This window comes from Nycticebus coucang, chromosome X (assembly GCF_027406575.1).
Source record: "Nycticebus coucang isolate mNycCou1 chromosome X, mNycCou1.pri, whole genome shotgun sequence".
Classification (NCBI taxonomy): Eukaryota; Metazoa; Chordata; class Mammalia; order Primates; family Lorisidae; genus Nycticebus; species Nycticebus coucang.
The window spans coordinates 104,890,120-104,912,591 of NC_069804.1; the positions used below are offsets into that span (position 1 = coordinate 104,890,120).

General features: G+C 36.9%; 1 protein-coding gene across 3 annotated transcripts in view; it reads left to right on the forward strand.

The window, feature by feature from the left end:
- Positions 1-22,472, forward strand: part of DIAPH2 (diaphanous related formin 2) — a 1,060,116-nt gene that overhangs the window by 50,698 nt on the left and 986,946 nt on the right. For 2 of the 3 annotated variants that reach the window (XM_053581174.1, XM_053581176.1), the window contains exons 2-3: positions 17,877-17,909; positions 21,262-21,438. In XM_053581174.1, the coding sequence (XP_053437149.1) occupies positions 17,877-17,909; positions 21,262-21,438 (210 nt within the window). The remainder of the gene's footprint in view (positions 1-17,876; positions 17,910-21,261; positions 21,439-22,472) is intronic. The other variant, XM_053581177.1, reaches the window with a different exon arrangement.

Consider the following 22,472-nt stretch of genomic DNA (forward strand, 5'->3'; position numbering starts at 1 on the left):
ACCAAGTGGTCAGTTGTTGCTCTTCTGTCACCATTGTTACTGCAGTCAGTCTTGCCTCTAGAAAGGAAAAATCAAATTTTTTATATCTCAAGTCAAATGCCTATTTTCTACAGGAACTATTTCAAAAGAGGATGGATTTGGAATACTACCTACTACCAGTATGGATCTTAAGGTGTATTATACATTAAATAACATTTTTAAGGCTGACTTGGGAATTCAGCCATCACTGAGAATTTTGTTTCTGTAGGAAAATATAGTGGCAAAATTAACTCTGCATTTTGGAGCAGGGCTATAAAGGGCCCATGTACGTTGAAAACTTCAATAGTATTGATTGTGACAATTAAATAGGTCATTTCTTTTGAAATAAGTATAGCATTATTAGCAAATAGAATAGTACTTGAAGAGAAGTCAATTTAGGAATTTTATAAAAAGCTTCATTATGGTTCTCATGCTGGCACAGTAATTTGGTGCTAGAACTTATGACAACATGGTAATAGAAATTCTATAAATGTTTAAGCACATCTATATTTGTATTTCATTTATCTACTGACTAGAAATCATACTGTTAGTTACATAGTAACATTTAAATTCAACCTTCCTAATCCTAATTGGCCAAAGTGTTAAAAAATCATATTACTCAGCAGTGAGGAAAATAGGAAGTTGAATGAACACTATTAAACTAAGTTTAGAACTTTTAAAATTTATCCTGCATAATTCAGACTTTTCCTATTTTATCAAAGAGCACCTTTCATACATGCAGAGGGTTATTGGAAAGTTTAACATGGCTGGCGTATTATACGCTGTGATGTAGTGTATGTCTTTGGTTTCAGGAATCCTTTTGAAAGGGCTTGATTTTGCTGATTGTGGAAGCCTTTGTTGGCGTCTAGAAAGTCAAAGAATTATAGGAAAGGTTAATAGCCACTTCATATTCACATTTTCCAGATTTACTAAACTGTGATCTGTCTATTGGTGTACATGTATAAGACACTTCACTGTTGTCTTTTTTTTTGAGACAGAGTCTCATTCTGTCGCCCTGGGTGGAGTTCCTTGTGGCGTCATAGCTTACGGCAGCTTCAAACTCTTGGGCTCAAGACATCTCTTGCCTCACTTTTTCTATTTTTAGTAGAAATGAGGTTTCACTCTTGCTCAGGCTGGTCTCAAACTCCTGAGCTCAGGCGATCCACCCACCTCTCAAACTCAGCAAACTCAGGTGATCTACCTGCTTCTGCCTCCCAGAGTGCTAGGGTTACAGGTGCGAGCCACGGCGCTGGGCCACTTCATTGTTGTCCTAACATCTAGTCAGGGGTGTCCAACCTGCAACTTGTGTGCTGCATGCTGATTTTGTGAGGACTTTTTTCTATCTGTGGTGTTGGATATCATGAAAAATATGCATGGACTTTTTTTTTTTTGCTAATCAGCTTTCTTTAGTGTTTGTGTATTTACTGTATAGCCCAAGACAACTCTTCTTTTTCTTTTTCTAATTTGTTGCAGAGAAAACAAAAGGTTGGGTTCTTCTGTAGTCTAGATGAAAGGGAAGGAAACGTATGTTTTCTGTGTAAAAATCTTCACACTGAAAATTTTCTGTGATTCATGATATTAATAAAAGAAAAAAATGGAATCATTTGCTTTGACCTATACATGTATAATGGTCACTGTAAAGGTTAGTTCTTGGGTTGCCTATAAGTTTTCAGACGAAGGGATCTATAGCTCATTTTTTTTAAATACTGTAACTAACATAATGATTACACACTGCATATGAGGCTTCCGGGGCTAAGTATAGTTGTTGTTTTATTTATAGCTCTTATCTCATCTTAGTTATTCAAATGCATAAATAATCCATTGCAAGAAACACAGAGTAGAAGGAATTTGAGGCCTATCAGAATAAATATTAATATAACTATTGCTTTGCCTAAAATCATAAAGTCAAAAAATAAAATCTGCCAGGTAATTCATCATGGTAGTATTTGTGAAACACAGTGACATAAATGATATTTTATTGGGGTGTGTATTTATTTATTTATTATTATTATTGCTGTTTCTTTTTTTTTTTTTTTTTGAGACAGAGCCTCAAACTGTCGCCCTAGATAGAGTGCTGTGGTATCACAGCTCACAGCAACCTCCAACTCCTGGGCTCAAGTGAGTCTCCTGCCTCCGCCTCCCAAGTAGGTGGGACTGCAGGCACCCGCCACAATGCTTGGCTATTTTTTGTTTGCAGCTGTCATTGCTGTTTGGCGGGCCCAGGCTGGATTCGAACCCCCCAGCTCAGGTGTATGTGACTGGCACCTTAGCCACTTGAGCCACAGGCGCCAAACCATTATTTATTATTTTGACAGAATTTCTGTCAGTACCTTGAGGAAAAAAAAAATCCCTTATCCAAATTAAAACTAAGTAAAAAAACTAGGGAACCCTATGGGACAAAAACTTTTTTTTTTTTTCTTGAGACAGAGTCTCACTTGTTGCCCTCAGTGGAGTGCCATGGCGTTACAGCTCACAGCAACCTCTAGCTCTTGGGCTTAGGCGATTCTCTTGCCTTAGCCTCCCAAGTATCTACAGGCACCCGCCACAACGCCCAGCTATTTGTTATTGTTGTTGTTGTTGTTGCAGTTTGGCCGGGGCCATGTTCAAACCCACCACCCTCAGTATATGGGGCCAGTGCCCTACTCACTGAACCATAGGCGCTGCCCTGGGACAAAAACTTTTAACAGAGTTATTGCTGCTTAGCATAGAATCTGAAGTCCACTGGGGGAAAGTGAAGTTTACAAAGTATAGTAATTTTTCGTTAATGCTAAGTTCTTTCAAAAACCCTTTAAAAATTTTCAGGAAACTTTAAAATCAATTTTGCCTACCATGTAATAATATTTTGCTTAAGGTTTTAAGTTTTATGTATTTTTTGTAATACTTAGTTATTTTAAAAGTTCTTCCTATGCCAGTCCAATGCTTTTATTTTCTGTGTGGAAAGAGTTGTGTACTTTCACTTGGAAAATGTTTTTTTGAGTTGTACCTTTGGATACGTGTATTCCCAGAGCCAAGTAACTGCTATACAAATGAACTTTTAGACAGAGCCCCTTCCTGAATTGGGGATTATTTGCAAATTCATGAATATCAGTTAACAGAATTAATAGTGAAATTAACTTAAATCATTGCCTGACATTTATGTATTTTTTTCCTATAAAAGGTATGCTATAATAATACCTTAAACGCAACTCAGGTGTAATTTTCAGTTCTAGGTGATTTATACTCTTAAATTTGTTTAAACTTTTTTTTCCTTTTTTTAAACTTTTTTTCCTTCTCTTGAATTTTTTTAATTTTTATTTATTTATTTATTTATTTTTATTAAATCATAGCTGTGTACATTAATGCGATCATGGGGCACCATACACTGGTTTTATAGACCATTTGACTGTTTGACACATTTTCATCACACTGGTTAACATAGCCTTCCTGGCATTTTCTTAGTTATTGTGTTAAGACATTTACATTCTACATTTACTAAGTTTCTTGCACCGCAGGTGTGATCCCACCAATCACTCTCCCTCCATCCCCCTCCCCTCCCTTTCCCCCTTCCCCCTATTCTTGGGTTATAACTGGGTTATAGCTTTCATGTGAAAGCCATAAATTAGTTTCATAGTAGGGCTGAGTACATTGGTTACTTTTTCTTCCATTCTTGAGATACTTTACTAAGAAGAATATGTTCCAGCTCCATCCATGTAAACATGAAAGATCCTCTTGAATTTTTAAAGTAGTGAGTCATTTTGTTTTGTCACGTTAATTTTGCTGCTACATCAGAAAACTAAATGATGAGGTTATTTGTAAAAACTACTTAAAGTAGATACATGACAAGTCATTGTGAGGTGAAGTATCTCCAGAGTAGTAATCATAGCCATTTGGAGGTTATTTGTGTGTTACGAAGATAGTAACCATAATAACAGATTATTAAATTACTCTATTTAATAAAAACAACAATCATATGTCTGGGTACATCGGTTCAATAACAAGCGTAATTTTAAACAAAATTATATATACTAACTGCCTTCACTTTTCCTATTGCTACCATCCTAGTCTAAGCTTTTATCATTTCACAACTGGATCGATCTCTCTCTCTTTGTCTGTCTCTCCTCAGCCCCAATTCCATCAATCATCATAAGTTTGGGAGCTTTCTGTGTGCTAGAATCAGTGCAAAAACCTGAGAACACAGTGGGGACCAGGAGAGGCTTAGTCCTTACTACATTGAGTTTACAGATGAAGGAGCTAAGGTAATTTTACTCCCAAATATGACCACTTGGTATAAAGAATACTTTGAATTAAAGACCATTGGAGATCAGAAAGCATTTGGAAGCGGCCTTCTGTCTATCTACATAAAACCTGGCTGACCTGATCAAAATATCAGAGGGGCAACTGACTTACTTTCCTCCCCCTAAATGCTAGCAGACCTGGTCCAAGTCATTTAAAACACATACCTGTCTCTCAGGTTTATAAGTCAGATCTGTTTTGCTCATCTTTTTGTCCCCTGTAACAATCACTTGTTGCACCTATACTCCACATTTCCCCCCTCCCTTCTAAAATGTATCTATAAAACTATCTGACCATCATTAAGACGCTGAGTAATCACTCTTGTGATGCGCATGGTATTTGAAAATAAATAGTTATTAATCTGTCTTAATTGCGAATTGATCTCTCAGCGAACTACTGGAGAAAAAGGGCAAGTTTCCCACAGTCCTGACAAAGGGAACACTGATATTGATAGGTAATTGGAATTTGATAATTGGAATGTGTTGCAGAAGGCAAAGTTCAGAAACCACGGGAGACTATCACAGAACAACTGTAAACTTAGCTGAGTGCAGAAAGGATGAGTAGGAGGTGTGCAGATGAAGAAGAAAGGAGGGCCGGGTGGGTAAGGTAAGCATTCTAAGCAGAGCAAAGAATACATGGAAGGGCCAAGATTGGAAAATAACTTAAGCTCTAACCAGTATTGGTAGACTGATGAATACTCATGCATATATATTTCAGAGTATAGAAAGAGGTTTCAGAGATTGGGTTCTAGTCAGACCTAAATGCCAGTTCTAATTTGTGATTTATTATCTTTGTGACTTCAGGCAAATGACTTAATGATTGTAAACCTTGATATTTTTTTTTGCACCAGGAAGGTTTTTTATTGTAGTTAAAATGTGTGTTTTTAAAATTTTTATTTATTTTTAAAATTCAGATTAATATAATGGTACAAATGATTAGGTTACATTGTTTGTGTTTCTGAGGTAAAATTCAAGTGTAAATGTTGATTTCCTTCCTTCCTTCCTTTCTTCCTTTCTTCCTTCTTCCCTCCCTCGCTCCCTCCCTCAGTAGAGTGCTGTGGCATCACAGCTTACAGCAACCTCAAACTCTTGGGCTGAAGTGATTCTCTTGCCTCAGCCTCCCAAGTAGGTGGGACTACAGGCACCCACCACAATGCCCGGCTGTTTTCTTGTTGCAGTTGTCGTCGTTTAGCTGACCATGTCCGGGTTTGAACCTGCCAGCCTCCGTGTATGTGGCTGGTGCAGTAACCACTGTGCTATGGGTGCCAAGCCTTTTTTTTTTTTTTTTTTTTTGAGACAGAATCTCAAGCTCTCAAGCTGTTGCCCTGGGGAGAGTGCCATGGCGTCATAGCTTGCAGCAACCTCAAACTCTTGAGCTCAAGCAATCCTTTTGCCTCAGTTTTTCTATTTTTAGTAGAAATGGGATCTCGCTTTTTGCTCAGGCTGGTCTCGAACTCGTGAGCTCAAGCAATCCATCTGTCTCAGCCTCCCAGAGTGCTAGGATTATAGGCGTGAGCCATCAAGCCACACACTTGATTTCTTAATACACAAAATGGGACAGTAAATTCCTATATATAGGATTATGGTGAGGATTTAAATGCAATGCATGTAAAGCTCTTAGAATAGTGCCTGGCACACAATAAATGCTCAGTAAGTGGTAGCTGTTAATTAGGTAGAATAGACTACTTCCTGACCTGTGCAAGTATTCATTTTAGCCTTTGATTTTTTTTCCCCTTCAGTCTATTCTGAATATTACAGGTCCACAACCCTGAAAGCTCCAAACCAGACTTTTTTCATTTGGCCACAAACTCCAACCTACTTGAGAATGTATAGTCTTTATTTATCCTTTGTTTTATAGAATATTCATGTTTTACTGTTAAACTTAAATGTACTTGAGTCAGTGTGCTACACATTTTATAATATATGGTACAATATTTCCTTCTAAAATATGTAACTTTTGAATTCCAAAATACATTTGGCTCAAAAGGTTTCAGGTGAGATTGTGTACATGTGGCCGGGAACAGTGGATCATGCCTGTAATCCTAGCACCCTGGGAGGCTGAAGAGGGTGGATTGCTTGAGCTCAGGTGTTTGAGACAAGCCTGAGCAAGAGCAAGATCTAATCTCTACTAAAAATAGAAAAAATTAACTGGGTGTCTTGGCAGGCCTCTGTAGTCCTACCTGCTTGGGAGGCTGAGGCAGGAGGATTGCTCAAGCCCAAGAATTTGAGGTTGCTGTAAGCTATGACACCAGGGTACTTTACCCAGGGCTACAGAGTGAGACTCTGTCTCAAAAAAAAAAAAAAAAAGAGATTGTGGATACGTGTCACCTGAAGTCAGCTTTCTAAAATTCCACTTTCTGGTTCGGCGCCCATAGCACAGTGGTTATGGTGCTGGCCACATGCACCGAGGCTGGAAGATTCAAATCTGGTCCTGGCCAGCTAAACAACAATGACAACTGCAACAAGAAAATAGCTGGGCATTGTGGCGGGTGCCTGTAGTCCCAGTTACTTGGGAGGCTGAGGCTAGAGAATCACTTAAGCCTGAGAGTTTGAGGTTGCTGTGAGCTGTAATGCTACAGCACTTTACTGAGAGCGACATAGTAAGATTGTCTCAAAAAAAAAGAAAAAACAAAACAAACAAACAAAAGAATAAAAATAAAAAATAAAATGCCGCTTTCTGCATGTCTCTCTGCAGTAGAAAATCATAAAGGCCCCCAGTGGTTGTCAAATTTCATCTAGGCTATACCTTGTGGTTTTCAAGAATGTCCCTGTTCCATCCTACATATTGAAAATTTAATACCCTTCAACTTGAACCATTTGGGTTAAGGCTGTTCTCCTCAATATTCCTGAAGTTAAAAAGAAAAAAAAATTTTTTTCAGGAGCCCCTGAAGTAAAATGTTAATACTGCAATACTGTTCCTTTTGTTTGACTTTCTTCCCTTATCCCCTTCCTGGCTATTTAAATCCTACACCTCAGTTAGGCAGGGTACTATTCTTTATATCAAAGGTGTTTGTTATACCACACTGGAAGAATAAGAATTGTTTGGGGCCACCATGAAATACAAAAACACTAATGAAAGCTAATCAGGTCTGTGCATCCTTTTCATGATACCTGACACCATAGATAAGCAAAAAATGTCCTCACAAAATCAGCATATGGCCTGCAGGCTGTATACCCCCTGCTTAATAGTTTCTCCATGAAGCTGTATTTGTCTACTTCTTCTCTGAATTCTTACTCTACTTAAGTGAATTTATTTACCAAATATTTAAGCAGATGATATGTGCCAGCTACTGTTCTAAGTGAATAAAAGTTGAGTAAGACAATTAAGGTTGCTTGTTTTCTAGAAGCTAGAGTACAAATAAGTAAATAAATGAATTTATCATTTCAGATAGTGACTAGTGCTGTGAAGATAATGAGACAGGAAGATGTGGTAGTGTCTAGGGAAAGGAGAAGCTACATACTTTAAAATCTCATAGTTTAGAATTTAATTATGTATTTGTTTTTATGTGGTTATTTTGTAACCCTGGTTAGATTGTAAATTCTTTAAGGGGAGAATCATATCTAAAACTTCCACGTGGCATAAAGTGCTGGGTTTATAATGGGTGCTTGATTAATGTTTGGTTGAGAAATTTGTCCTTTTTTTAAAGTAGAGAAAGTGAAAATTTATTAAATACTGAGCCCTCCCTGGTTAACTCTTTGATCTAAGGGTATCTATGTACAGAGTACATTCTGGGGTTTGAAATATTTATGATGTTTATATACATCTAACTTTCTTTTTCATTTCTGTTGCTTTTTATTCATATACTAAGATAGAACTTTCATGCCCAAATAATATTTTTCCCATTTGAAATGGTTTAATACAAAGTAAACAAACATTCTCTCTTTATCTACAGAAAAAGCAACTATGCTTAATAAGTTGGATTATTCCTGTAGTTGTTTCTGCTTAATTTGGGTACTAAGTGACTACCTCCATTTCGTTAGTGTGTGACCATTTTTGCCTTAGTCCTGTAGCTGATCATGCTTGTTACACAGAAGAGACTCCTGGATTTCTGTATCATAGTCACCTCTCCTGGCAGTTCAGGATTGAAGTCGATGGCAAGACAATTCATTTAAGATTGAATGTATCTTGTTATACAGCTTTTTAAAACTTAACCAGTGAAATAACCATCTTTATTCGTGGAGAAAAAGGAAGCCCTAATACTGTGATGTCATGTTTGATCTCTTATAGATAAACGTTGTGTTCTTTATAAATTGAAAGAGCAGTTTGAGAAGAAAATCCCAAAAGGAATTTCTTTTTGATCATTAAAAGGGTAGAACAAATTTTGATTTGTAATAGTAAGGAACTCTGGTAGGTTAAAATTTTGAGGCTTTTGAATTTGACAGTACTTTTGAGATGGTGTGCTTATGGTCACAAAAATATAAAAGTATTGCTCTAACAAAATGATGAAACGGACAGTTCGAGATGTTAACAATACCAAAATAAGGTGGAGAATTGGAGCTTAATGTCTGTAACTTCATCTTCTCAACTACTAGGTTTTCAGCTTCAAAGATAGGGCTATACATACCTTTTTAAATCCCTAGTAGCATACCAACAACTGACCTTACATCTATTCTTAAGTGCTAATGGTGATAGAGGACTGCAATGCCTAAGATGACATGTGGGTGTCTGAAAATAACCCACAGTAAGTTAGAAAGGAGATGAAAGAATATTTTGGAGTAATTTTAAATACATAGAGTGAACAATTAAATGAGTGTTAAAAGCCAAAGTTTGTTTTCCAAAGGTCATCTTAGAATTGAAAGAGTGCAGGAAATTTTACCCCAAAATATGACTCCTTGGTATAATGAGTATTTTGAGTTAAAGGTCCTTAGAGATCAACGGGCATTGGAGAAGGCTTTTCCTTTATCTCTATTACAGACCAGAGGGACTCATTAAGAAGAACAATTGTTTTTTCTTTCCTGTTACCTCAATTTCTATTGGTGGAAGGAAATAAGGTCAAGAAGGCAACCATACCTGGCTCAACTCATTTAAAAAATAATACCTATTTCTCGGGTTAATTTAATTTCCAAAGAGAATCATTTACAAATCCATCTGTACCCTCCTTCCCCATTTATTCTCCCAATAATCTATTCATCCTCCCTAGTATGGGCAGTCCCTGAGCTACAAACATTTGATTGACTATATTTGCACTTATAAATGGAGGCTATGACAGGTAATAGGTAAATGTACCTGTTCCAATTTACATACAAATTCAGCCTAAGAACACACCTATAGAACCTATCTTGTCCCTAACCTAGGGACTGCGTATAATCATTTATTGCCCTTCAACTGAATTACTGGTATTCCTCCTCTTCCCACTCCCCTCAGAAATGAAGATTTGTAAGTATTTGATTCTCACTGGGATACTGAGCAATCATTTTGTGATTCTCTTTATGTACACAGTAATAATAAAATTTGCATAGTTTTTCTCATTAATCTGAGGAGGAGAAATTGTGTCTTCACCCCCAACAGAATCAAACCTCTACATTGAACTCAGTTCTAAAAATTAGATTGCAGATAGCTTTCTTGGTACTCAACAAACACACAAAAATCTTTATAATAAAGGGTCTTTTCTTTTCTTTTGTTTTCTTTTCCCTTTCCTTTCCTCTCCTTTCCTTTCCTGTCCTGTCCTTTCCTCTTTTTGAGACAGAGTCTCACTCTGTTACCCTGGGTAGAGTGCCATGATGTCATAGGTCACAGCAACCTCCAACTCTTGGGCTCAAGTGGTCCTCTTGCCTCAGCCTCCCCAATAGCTGGGACTGTAGGCACCTATACCACCAGCACCACAACACTGGCTTTGTTTTTCTATTTTTAGTAGAGACAGGGTCTCACTCTTGCTGAGGCTGGTCTCCAACTCCAGAGCTCAGGTGATCCACCTGCCTCGGCCTTCCAGAGTGCTAGGATTATAGGTGTCAGTCACCGCTCCCGGCCCTATAATAAAGTTTATTATTATTATTATTTTTTTGAGACAGAGTCTCACTATGTCGCCCTCAGTAGAGTGCTGTGGCATCGTAGCTCACAACCTCAAAGTCTTGGGCTTAAGCGATTTCTTGCCTCAGCCTCCCAAGTAGCTGGGACTACAGGGACCTGCCACAATGCCCAGCTATTTTTTGTTGCAGTTGTCATTGTTCAGCTGGCCCAGGCTGGGATTGAACCTGCCAGCCTCCATGTATGTGGCTGGTGCCCTAGCCACTGAGCTACAGGCACCACCTATAATAAAGTTTTTTAATAGTTGAATGGGGTGTTCAGCTTGGTTACCAGGTGATTGAATGGCCTTGAATTGTCTTGATTAGTCTTAGCAGTTTTTAAAGTTCTGGGTGAGTACAGAATCTGAAAACTTAGAAGACAGGCCTTTGATTAGCAGTAACTACTTCCATGGCTGCTGCTGATCTGAATAGGTATTGGGCAGAGATGTCGTCCAGAGAAATCAAAGCTTGGATCAGCGGTTGATGTTGATTGCCTTCCTCAAGGTCTTTTCTAACTTAGAAAATACATGGAGGTTACAGGGTTCTGCCTTATCAGAGTTCTCAGGATTTTTATATTGTGATTGTTCTTTCATTCTTCTGAGTATAACCCCTATAAAGGAAGAGAGCATGCTTACCTTTATTCCCACTGTATTCCTAGTGCCCAACACAGAGCAGGAGCATGGCAGATGCTCAAATATTTGTTCTTTTGAATCACAGGTGGTTTTCTGTGTCATTGTTGCTGCCCTTCTTGAACAGCAGGAAACATAAAGCAGGGTAAATAATTAACTCTTTATTTTTATTGTAATGGCAGATTTGCCTTCATTTCCTTTAAAAGAAGGAATAGTCAAATAGGGTGAACAAGTTTTTGAGGTAGTGGTGAGACTTTTGAATTATTTGCAATTTAGTTGTACAAATCTGTGGCAGTAGAATAATTGCACAATGTTTATAAAACATTGTATTGCCATGTAACATTAGCCATAAGAGAGTTGAATGTTTACATCTTGCTGTTTTTGTTAATTTCTTCCTGATTGAGAAAATTAAAACTTAATTTTCTTACAATAATGACTATTGCTTTGCAATCAGAACTTTAGCATTAGAGTTTATAAGTAAGGCAGCCATTTCTCTTATTTCTTAAGGGGTTGAGGCTCTGACATGATACTTTTATAATTATATAATACTAATATAATACTGTACTAAGTTATATTTAATATGGATGATCATAAATGAAGTTTAATAAACTCTGCTTGACAAATGCACAATCTTATTGCTTTTCTAGAATTAATTTTAATTAAAATATATGGTCAGTGTACTTACTGGTGTAATATACTCTCATTGTAATGACTATTATCATTAGATTTGCATAATAAAAACTTACTAAAATGACTTTAATCAGTGCTTTTAATTCAGGGGTGCAACTCTAATAAGATTTTGGGGGGATTATTTTTGTTTCTTGCTTTTGGATTTTTTTTAACTCCATAGTAGCTCTGTAGTTTGTACACAGGAGTAAAATCCATAAATGTTTTCTTGTATATAGTGTGAAAGAGAGATGCACCCACCCATATAAATTATATTCAGATAAAATTTGAAAGCTTGTCCCTGAAAAGCCCCTTCATTTCATTATAAATGAAAATGCATTTTAATACTATACAACTATTTTTAAATGTGTTTTAAAGGTCAGTTCACATAAAAATTATTGTGATTTAATCTTGTCAAAAACAGCTGTTTATGATTCTTTGAACTTTTTTCTTTTAGGTGTTGTTTTTGTTATTCTCAAGTCCTGTTGTACTTTTCTTTTTTGATTAATATATAAAGATAATTGTGTGGCAGAAATCATTTTTTATGTTGAAGATAATTTGTCATTTATACAATGATTTCTTTTCTTTTCTTTTTTTTGAGACAGAGTCTCACTTAGTCACCCTTGGTAGAGTGCTGTGGCATCATAATTCACAGCATCCTCAAACTTGGGCTCAAGTGATCCTCTTGCCTCAGCCTCCCCCAGTAGCTGGGACTGCAGGCACCCATTACAACGCTGGCTATTTTTAGAGATGGGGTCTCACTCTTGCTTAAGCTGGTCTTGAACTCCTGATCTCAAGAAATCCACCTGCGTAGATGCCCAGTAAAAAAATCCTTTTATCATAAGGACACTTGTACTAGACTGTTTATTGCAGCTCAATTTACCATTGCCAAATGGAAACAGCCATGGCAACCATGTGGAAACAGCCTAAATGCCCACCAACCCAGGAATGGATTAACAAGCTGTGGTATATGTATACCATGGAATACTATTCAGCCATTAAAAAAAATGGAGACTTTACATCCTTCGTATTAACCTGGATGGAAGTGGAAGACATTATTCTTAGTAAAGCATCACAAAAATGGAGAAGCATGAATCCTATGTACTCAATCTTGATATGAGGACAATTAATGACAATTAAGGTTATGGGGGGGGAAGCAGAAAGAAGGATGGAGGGAGGAGGGTGGGGCCTTAGTGTGTGTCACATTTTATGGGGGCAAGACATGATTGCAAGAGGGACTTTACCTAACAATTGCAATCAGTGTAACTGGCTTATTGTACCCTCAATGAATCCCCAACAATTAAAAAAAAAAAAAAAAAAAAAAAAAAAAGAAATCCACCTGCCTCAGCCTCCCAGAGTGCTAGGATTACAGGTGTGAGCTACTGTGCCCAGCCTATACAATGATTTTAATGCATTTTTAATGTATAGTGGCTAAAAGTCACCTCTTCTGAAACTCAACCTCTTCATACCTGCTTTAAGATTTTCCTTTTAAAGGCTGGGCACAGTGGCATATGCCTTAATCCTACCACTTTGGAGGGTGAGGTGGGAGGATTGTGTGCAGCTAGGAGTTGGAGACTAGCCTGAGAAAAAAGGAGACCCTATCTCTGCAAAAAAATAGAAAAAGAGGCAGCTGTGGTGACTAGAACAGGTATTCTCAGCTACTCAGGAGGTTGAGGCAGGAGGATTGCTTGAGCCCAGGAATTTGAGCTGTGGTGATGCCATTGCACAATCCAGCCTGGGTGACAGAGCGAGATCCTGTCTCAAAAAAAAAAAAAAAAAAATTCCTTTTCAATAGACTTTTTTTTCTTGAGCAGTTGTTATAAAGAAGAGTTCTAAATAATGTTGTTACATTTGTAAAATAGGGTATTTAGGAAAGCAGATTTTTACACGAGGGAAATGTATGAGAAAACATCCATATTATATTAAATGTGCACAGTTATATAGGATATATACTCTGGTTGAATGAAATTTATAAATCAAGAAATCAGAAGCAGTGTTTTTGTTTATGGTTCTCTTTCACAAGTAATTGGGATAATTTTTGCATGAGTATAATTTCCTATGTGCCTTGAGGTACTCTGTTGTTCTTGAAGATGCCAGTTAGGAAACAAAAATTCTTTTATTTTTGTTCTTGTTTTTGAGACAGGATCTTGCTCTATCACTTACTATAGAACTGGCATAATCATAGTTCACTGTAGCCTCAAACTACTGGGATTAAGCGATCCTTTTACTTCAGCCTCCCAAGTTTGTGTACTACTACTACGCCTGCCTTAAAATATTGTTTAAGAATAAAATAAACAGGCCAGATGTGGTGGCTCACTCATGTAATTGCAGCACTTTGGGAGGCTGAGGTGAGAGCATTACTTGATGCCAGGAATTCAAGACAAGTTTGAGCAAGAGAGAGGTCCTACAAGAAAAATAGTAAAATTAACTTCGTGGGGTAGCATACATCTGTATTCCAACTACTGGGAGGCTGAGGTGGGAGGATCACTTGGGCCCAGGAGTTTGAGGTTGCTGTGAGCTATGATGCTGCTGCTGTATTCTAGCCTGGCAACAGAGCAAGACCTTGGTTTTATTTTCGACCAGGGATCCACATTTGGTTTATAAACAACCAAAACTCTGAAGTCAAGAAGAGCCCTAGAAATAGAAATATATCTAGTATTATGGTTAGAGGGAACAGTGGGGTCACAAATAGGGCATCGTGGCTTATACATTGTGAATGGAATTTCCAGTTTTGTTTTCTATAGCTATAGTCCCTGACCCAGGTTGCAGACTGTTCTATGTCCATGGCCTGTTAGGAACTGGGGCACACAGCAGGAGGTGGGGGGGTGAGTAAGCAAAGCTTCATCTGTTTTTATGTCTGCTCCCCATTGCCCATACCACTGCCTGAGCTGTTTGTCCTGCCATATCCCCTGACCCCCGGAGAAAAATTGCCTTCCCTGGTGCCCAAAAAGTTGGAGACTATTGTTCTATAGTGCAGGGATCATGACAAAAGAAGTGGAAGGTGCCTTTGGCCAAATAATACAGGGCTTTGAATGCTGTATGTGTTAAGGATATTTGTCTTTATTCTATAGGTCTACAGGCATTGAGTATGAACAGGAGCATGACAGTCATTCACAGTATTTATTGAGCAATGTGTGAAACACTGCTCTAGGCACTAGGGGTACTTTCCTAAACTAGACAGGTAAGAATCCCTGTCCTGTAGAGCTCACATTTTGAGTGGGAAAAATAGACCACGATAGTAATAAATTATAGACTACGTTAGTATGTGCTAAATTTACTGAGAAAAGGGAAAGTGGAGGATGTTAAAGCAGGTCAGGAGTGCCAGGAATGTGTGGAGGAGGCAGATGTTTCCATTTCAAATAGAATGGGCAGAATAGGCTTTACTGAGCAGAATCTTGAAAGGGGGTATGAGGAAATAAGCCACATGGGCAATGGAAAAACGCCTTCTGGGGAGAGCTAGTGCTTGCTGCTTATTGCCTTATTGGAGAGCAACGAGGTGTCAGTGCATCTGGAGCTGGATGAATGAAGAGAGTAGTAGGAGATGATGCCAGAGGGATATGGAGAATGTACAGATCAGTAGTGCTCTGTAGGCCATTGTAACAACTTTGACTTGTACTAGGAGGGAAAACAGAGAGTCCTTGGAAAGTTTTGAGCCAGAGAGTGCCATGATATAACTTTGGTTATGTGCTATGTTTAAAATTAACTGTAGGAGAGAAAAGATGGAAACAGGGAGAAAGGAGGTTGCTACAGACGTCTAGATGAGAGCTAATGATGACTCGAACCACATCTCTGTGAACTGTGAAAGATTATCATAGGCTCGGACAACTGCTTGACTATGGGAATGAAGGAGAGGGCAGAGACCAAGGTGACATGGAAGTCTTAAACCTAGACAAATGGAATGCAGGTAGAACCACTAACAAATGTTACCCTCATGTATATAAAATGAAAGGCTTTGACCAGAGTGTCTCAAATTCCATCCAATTCTAATAAGTCTCTAATGCCATACTATGTATTTTAATATAGGCCAAAAGAATGTTAATTCCTGAAAAGAGAGCAGTAGGGGGAAGAGAAGAAAATTTAAGTCTCCGCAATACCAGGTGGAAATATTACTAGCAATTCTTTTTTCCTTGTGTCTGTCTCGTATGATTAAACTGGCAACATGTACTCAATTGAGATACAGATTTGAAGCATTTTAGAAATATGTATATGTTAACATAGAGAATTTGACTAAATTGAGTCATATTTTCCCTTAATTTTCATTCTTGCTTTGGAGATATAGATGTGTTTTTAATCTGGAGTTTATAACCCCAGAGGAAGGCAAGACAAAGAAAGTAGTAGTTGCTTAAAGAATTGTGTAATCTGTCTCAAAAATCCTGATAGATGTGTGATAGGCACACATACAGATGGTAGCAGGATTAGTTGAGGCATTTTTGATACTTTGTCATTTCTTTTCTGATTTTGCATCACAGGAAATTACATGGTTTGTCATTGTGCATAAAGCAGTTTTCTGTAACCCATGAGAAAAATTAGAGAGAAAATAACTGGTACAGAGAGTCTTAGGGTGAATTCATCTTAATATCCCCTGTTTCCTAGGCTTTAATGATTGATTGGGGTTTGTGTCAGCAGGATGTGATGAAGACATAGTGCAGAGATTAGAAGTTTAGAACCCCCCCCAAGGGAATCAATAGATTAAAAGAAAAAGAGCTCTCTGTTTCTCTCTTTTTTCTTTCTACACACACACACACACACACAGAGAGAGAGAGAGAGAGAGAGAGAGAATATAAAATAGTGTGTTTGCCCCAGCTGATTTAGGGAGGATGACCTTTAATAGCAGTGGGTTGGTGGTATTTGAGGACAATTCACTGAGATCCTATGACCAAGGAATTCTTCTTCTTTTTTTTTTTTTTATTGTTGGGGATTCATTGAGAGTACAATAAGCCAGGTTACACTGATTGCAATTGTTTGGTAAAGTCCCTCTTGCAATCATGTCTTGCCCCCATAGACCAAGGAAGTCTTACTTAATAATCATAATGGAATTTTCCTTGTCAGTTAAAAGATCATATTTTTCTTAGTAAAAAGGGAAATAAGCATGCATGACCAACTTGATAAACATTCTTCAGCTTCTGTTGTAAGAAGTAAATGTATAGGACATGTACAGGAGGGTTAAATTGTATTCCTAACACAGTTTTTAAAAGTCTGTTTCTTTCCTGATCACAACCCTAGTTGGCATCTCAACATATTTCACAATAGAATAAAAACTGCATTTATATGTTATTGTAAAGTCATGAAGTATCTTCTGAATCATAGAAGATTACTAAATTGTTAGGTATTACTTTAATATTGTGTTCTAATTCTTCAAATAGTGAAGAATATGTGTTATGTGGTAGTTTTTATTAACCACTGTATTTTATTAACTAGCAAACATCATTTCCGATGATTCTCAGTATTAGAAAACCACATGCAAAGAAAAGGGTGTTGAGAGTTTTTGAAAAATAGGTGTGTATTAGCAGAATCACTAATTTCAATTTGATTTAGAGTATTTATAAAGGTGTCCTTTAAATGTCCAACATATGTAACACTGAGTTCTTAGACGAACCTGTTTTATTATATTTCATACGGTTAAATGTAACATTTTTCTGTTTTTTTTTTTTTTTTTAAATTAAATCACAGCTGTGTACAATAATGCAGTCATGAGGTACAATGTGCTGGTTCCATATACAGTCTGAAATATTTTCACCAAACTGGTTAACATAGCCTTCATGGCATTTTCTTAATTATTGTGTTCAAACCCTTATACTCTACACTTAGTAAACTTCATCTGTACCCTTCCAAGATGCACTGTAGGTGTAGACCCACCAATCACCCTCCCTCCACCCTTCCTCCTGTAACATTTTTCTTACTGTGCACATTGTTGTTCAATTTCCATATCCTAAAAACATGATTGTTCATTTCAAAACATCAAAAAAGCCTGCAAGGGCTGATGATTTTGTTGTCTCTTTTCTCACATTTGAACATTGGTAGTGACGTCTAATCCAGATCTGACTTAGGAGCCATATTTAAAAACAAATAGATACTCTCCTCCCACCAAACCTTTATTTTTAAAAATTTAAAACGTTGTTTTTTTTTCTTTTATAAAGAATATATTATTTATATGTTTGAACTTTCTAATTGTTTTTACTATTTAAAGTTGATAAAGGAGAATCATTCAATTGTTATTTTTTTGTTTGATCAATGAGTTTCTCTTATCTGACTGGTATTTCTTTTGTTTGTTTCCTTTTGGTTTTAATAGAACATTCAAATAAAAACTTTGGCAGATGATGTGGTAAGGTGGTCTTAGCGTATGTTATTATATTACTTATGCATGTTGCCTTTTTATTAAAATGGATGGACATTAAAGCATGTAGATATAAAATGTCTATACGTTTACAATAGAATGGAATTGTGAAGAGACTGGCTTTTCTTTTTTGAATATTAACCTAAACAATTGTATGAGATCCTAACAAAATTTTGATAGTATCATCCTGATACATACCTTAACCAAATTTTTAAAAAATCTCTGTATAAATCTACACTCTGGAAAACACAGATGTTTCCTTTTTTGATATCCAAATAAATCGTAACTATATTAAACATTAACATTGGAGGAAATTAGTTTCAAATAGAAAGCTAATTTATTATGTTAGGTACCATTACATTTAAAAGCCTTAAATATTTTCAAGTTGAGTCTATTATAGTATATCTTATTAAAAATTATGGGCTCAAAATTTAAAGTGCCCTTTTATAGCTGAACTTTTAAAAATGGTATTTAAGGCTCAGCACCCATAGCTCAGTGGTTAGGGCGCTGGACACGTATACTGGGACTGGCGGATTCGAACCCAGCCTGGGCCTTGGTAAATAACAATGACAACTACAATAAAAAAAACAGCCCAGGTGTTATGGCAGGTGCCTGTAGTCCCAGCAACTTGGGAGTCTGAGGCAGGAAAATCGCTTGAGCCCAAGAGTTTGAGGTTGCTGTGAGCCAGCAATCTACCGAGGGCAACATAGTGAAACTCTGTCTCAAAAAAAAAAAAAATGGTATTTAAAGTATTATCAGGTATTTTTTTTTTTCAGTGTGACATTATCTACCTACAAATACTGTAAAATAATGTTAGTCCTGTAAGTAGATATAAGTGTGTGGCTTAATGTCATTTTCTTACCAAGATATAGCTGAAATCAAAAGCCAATTTTCTAGATAAAAATTAAAAACGTAGTAGAAAATCAAATATATGTGCAGGTAATGTTACTCAAGAATAAAGCTAGTACTGTGAAAGTACATATTAAGTGATATGAAGAGAAAGGAAAAGAGATATTTGATTTGATTGTCAATTGCGTATTTAAATGTTTTCATGTCCACCATATTTTTAAAATGAAATTTGACTGTTGGATATAAACTCAGCTTATTTGGGATTACTTAATTTATTTTCTTGAGTTGTTTGAAGACATATAATGTATCTCAATCAATTTAATTTCCCTCAAAGTGTTAAAAGAAAATTTGAAAATATAGTTCAAGACGATTTGAAGAAATGAATCTTAAGTTAATGCAAAGACTGGAATAGGAACCAGGGGCTTCTGTATTTAGGCAAGTCACTTTTTCTGTGAAATGAAGGAATTGGGCTAGATAATTTTTCAAGTTTTTTATCAGTTCTAAAATATTATTAGGCAGTGCCCATAGCTCAGTGGGTAGGGCGCTGGCCACTTACACCGAGGCTGGCAGGTTTGAACCTGGCCCTGGCCAGCTAAAACAATGACAACTGCAACAACAACAAAAAATAGCCGGGCATTGTGGTGGGCACCTGTAGTCCTAGCTACTTGGGAGGCTCAGGCAAGAGAATTGGTTAAGCCCAAGAGTTTGAGGTTGCTGTGAGCTGTGATGCTACAGCACACTACTGAGGGCAATATCGTGAAATTCTGTCTCAAAAAAAAAAAATTATGATTTACATAATCTTTTTGTAAACAACCATGTATTCAAATCAATTTCGTAAACCTAAATAAGCTGCTTAAAAGTGTTCATGTTTTGTTCAAAGTACACCTTTTAGTTAACAAAAAGTGTTCTTTGAATTAATAAAATGAAAGGTATGTTCTTTTAATGGGGGGGTCAACATAATTTTACGTATGTGGGGGTAATAATTACTGTGATGCTTTTTGTATTGTTGAAATGATTGATAAGGACTCTGGTAACGTGGTGGTGAAGATGCGCTGTCCTCACATCTAATATGTCTGCTTATTTAATGTGAGCTGTGGTATGCATGTGCTTCCTAACAGAAACCAGAATAAAACTGAGCTGCATTCAGTTTTATGTACATTACTGATTTTTGGTATTTAATGTTTTATAGTTTAAAATAGAATGGCCTGTTTACCTGCAACTGAAGTCATTACCTCATTTTATGTGAAATAGCAAGCTAATTATTAGAGATTGTACATGGAATCAATGGTTCAAAGTCAGTATCCATAAAATGGCAAGTTCTTCCTGATGATATTTGTAGGAATAAGACATTTCTATTTGTTACAGTTCCAGTAAGTGGAAATGGCGATGTTTTTATTTTTGTTTTGCTTCCTCATTGGCCCCACATTTCAGGGGAGAAAAACTTGGAGGAAAATAATAATAGTAACAACAACAGTAATAATAAATAGCAGCTAAGGGCAATAAACATTTCAACTTATTTAAATCTCACAATAACTTTATGCTGTAGGTGTGTGGTCCATGGCACTGTGACCAGTACCGTTCTATGGCATCTGAATTGACAGCCGCCCCATCACTCACATCATTGACTGAGCTCTGCTTCCTGTCAGATAACTGGCAGCATTAGATTCTCATAGGTGCAAACTGTGCATGCGAGGGATCTAGGTTCCGTGTTCCTTATGACAACTAATGGCTGATTATCTGAAGTGGAGATGTAATGCACTTGAATCATCCCCAGACCATCCCCTTCCCCTCCCTGCCCTGGTCCATGGAAAAATTGTCTTCCATGAAACTGGTCCCTGGTGCTAAAAAGGTGGGGGACCATTGGGGTAGGTAATAATATTATCTGTATTTTAGAGAAGAGGAAGCAGTCATAGAGAGAACCAAGTCATTTTCACAGGGTTACCCAATTAGTAAATGTCAGAGCCTGCATTCAAATCCAGGTTGTCTGGCTTCAAAGTCCATGGTGGTAACCACTCTACTGCTACACTTAACAATTTTTTCATATATACTTATCACAATTTTTGCCACTTTGAGGAAGGGAAACATTGCCATATTTTTTTCTTAGAACTGGATGCCAGTGGCTCTTTCTATTTTATTTCTCTCTTTTTTTTTTTCATGGTTCTAAACTTACCACCAAAGACACATTCTCCCTGAAACAACTAGTAGGACTTTGATCTAAAACTTTTTTTACCTACTTACTGTGCAAAACAGAAATGACAAGGGACTGAGGTTTATTTTTGAGGAATATTTTCAACCCTAGACCTCTGGGGCTGAAGAGCTGCTTCAAGGTTTCAAAATAGTACAATCTCTAACCGGTGCTTGCTGCTTAAAATAACATTTTGTCAAAAGACAATAATGATATATATTATACTAAGTGCCATTTTGATGTTTCAATTCTTCATGTTCGTGGTGCTTGATCTTTTTCTTAGGGCTTTTTTGTTGTTGTTTGCAGCGTGACCGAATTACAAGTTTTAGAAAATCTACTGTCAAAAAAGAAAAACCTCTTATTCAACATCCTATTGATTCTCAAGTTGGGATGAGTGAGTTTCCCGCAGCTCAGCCATTATATGATGAACGATCTTTGAATTTGTCAGAAAAGGAAGTACTGGATCTCTTTGAAAAAATGATGGTAAGTTAGACCCCCCTAATTTTATCGTAATTTTAAAATGTGTGTGCTTGGAATAGCCCTAGCTTTTAAGAAGATGTGTTTGTGTGGACTGTGTTTATTTCATGTAAAGGAGAGACTAGAAACTTGTTGGTACAATAGACTATTTTCGCAAAGTATCTGTTTTTTAAGCTAAAACATCCTTACCTGTCTCTCTTTTCCACTGTGAGCTCCTAAAAGTAGGGGCAGTTTTATTTAACTTTGTTCTCTAATGTTTATTAGTCTCTGGCACACCGAATCAATTTTTCAATTAACTAATTTGTGTGCCTGTTTTTATAAAGGAAAATAGGCCTAAATCCACTTTACTAAAAACAGCACAAAGCCTCTTGTTGTTTATATGAAGTAGATTTGGGAGAGCAGAGGCTAAGAAACAGTAGAAGGAACAGAGAAATTAATTCATCCAGGTTTTTTCTATTAGCAACAGTCATACAACCTACACTTTCTGTTTCTTTTGTTTTATAGCTTGTTTAAATTATTTCTTAGGTAATGAATATAATATTTTTAAGTATGTAGCAGTTTATGGTAGGAGAAGGGAAGCATCAGACTATATTACATTGGTTAGTTTGACCAGAGAAGAATTGGAGATCCTGATTCATGATTCATTTCATTTAAAATTCTATCACACTTATAACCATAAATTTTTTGTGGATGTCTATTTATCTGTAGTTAGTGTCCATAAGAGTTTCAAAGGTCCCCTTATACCAAAATAAAAGGAGTGAAGAGTCAGAGTGAAATTTAGATTCTTCTACCCTGCTCATTATGGAGCATCTTGTTACCACCACTCTCTCCCCCCTTATAATTTCTTTCCTGCACCTAGAAGAGTTAATAGGCCTTTAATAAATATATTCATTGAATGTTGTTAAAAGTATACAAATAAACATTCTGGGTGGCACCTGTGGCTCAAAGGAGTGGGGCACCGGCCCTATCTACCGGAGGTGGCGGGTTCAAACCCAGCCCTGGCCAAAAACTAAAAAAAAAAAAAAAAAAAATTCCCTTTA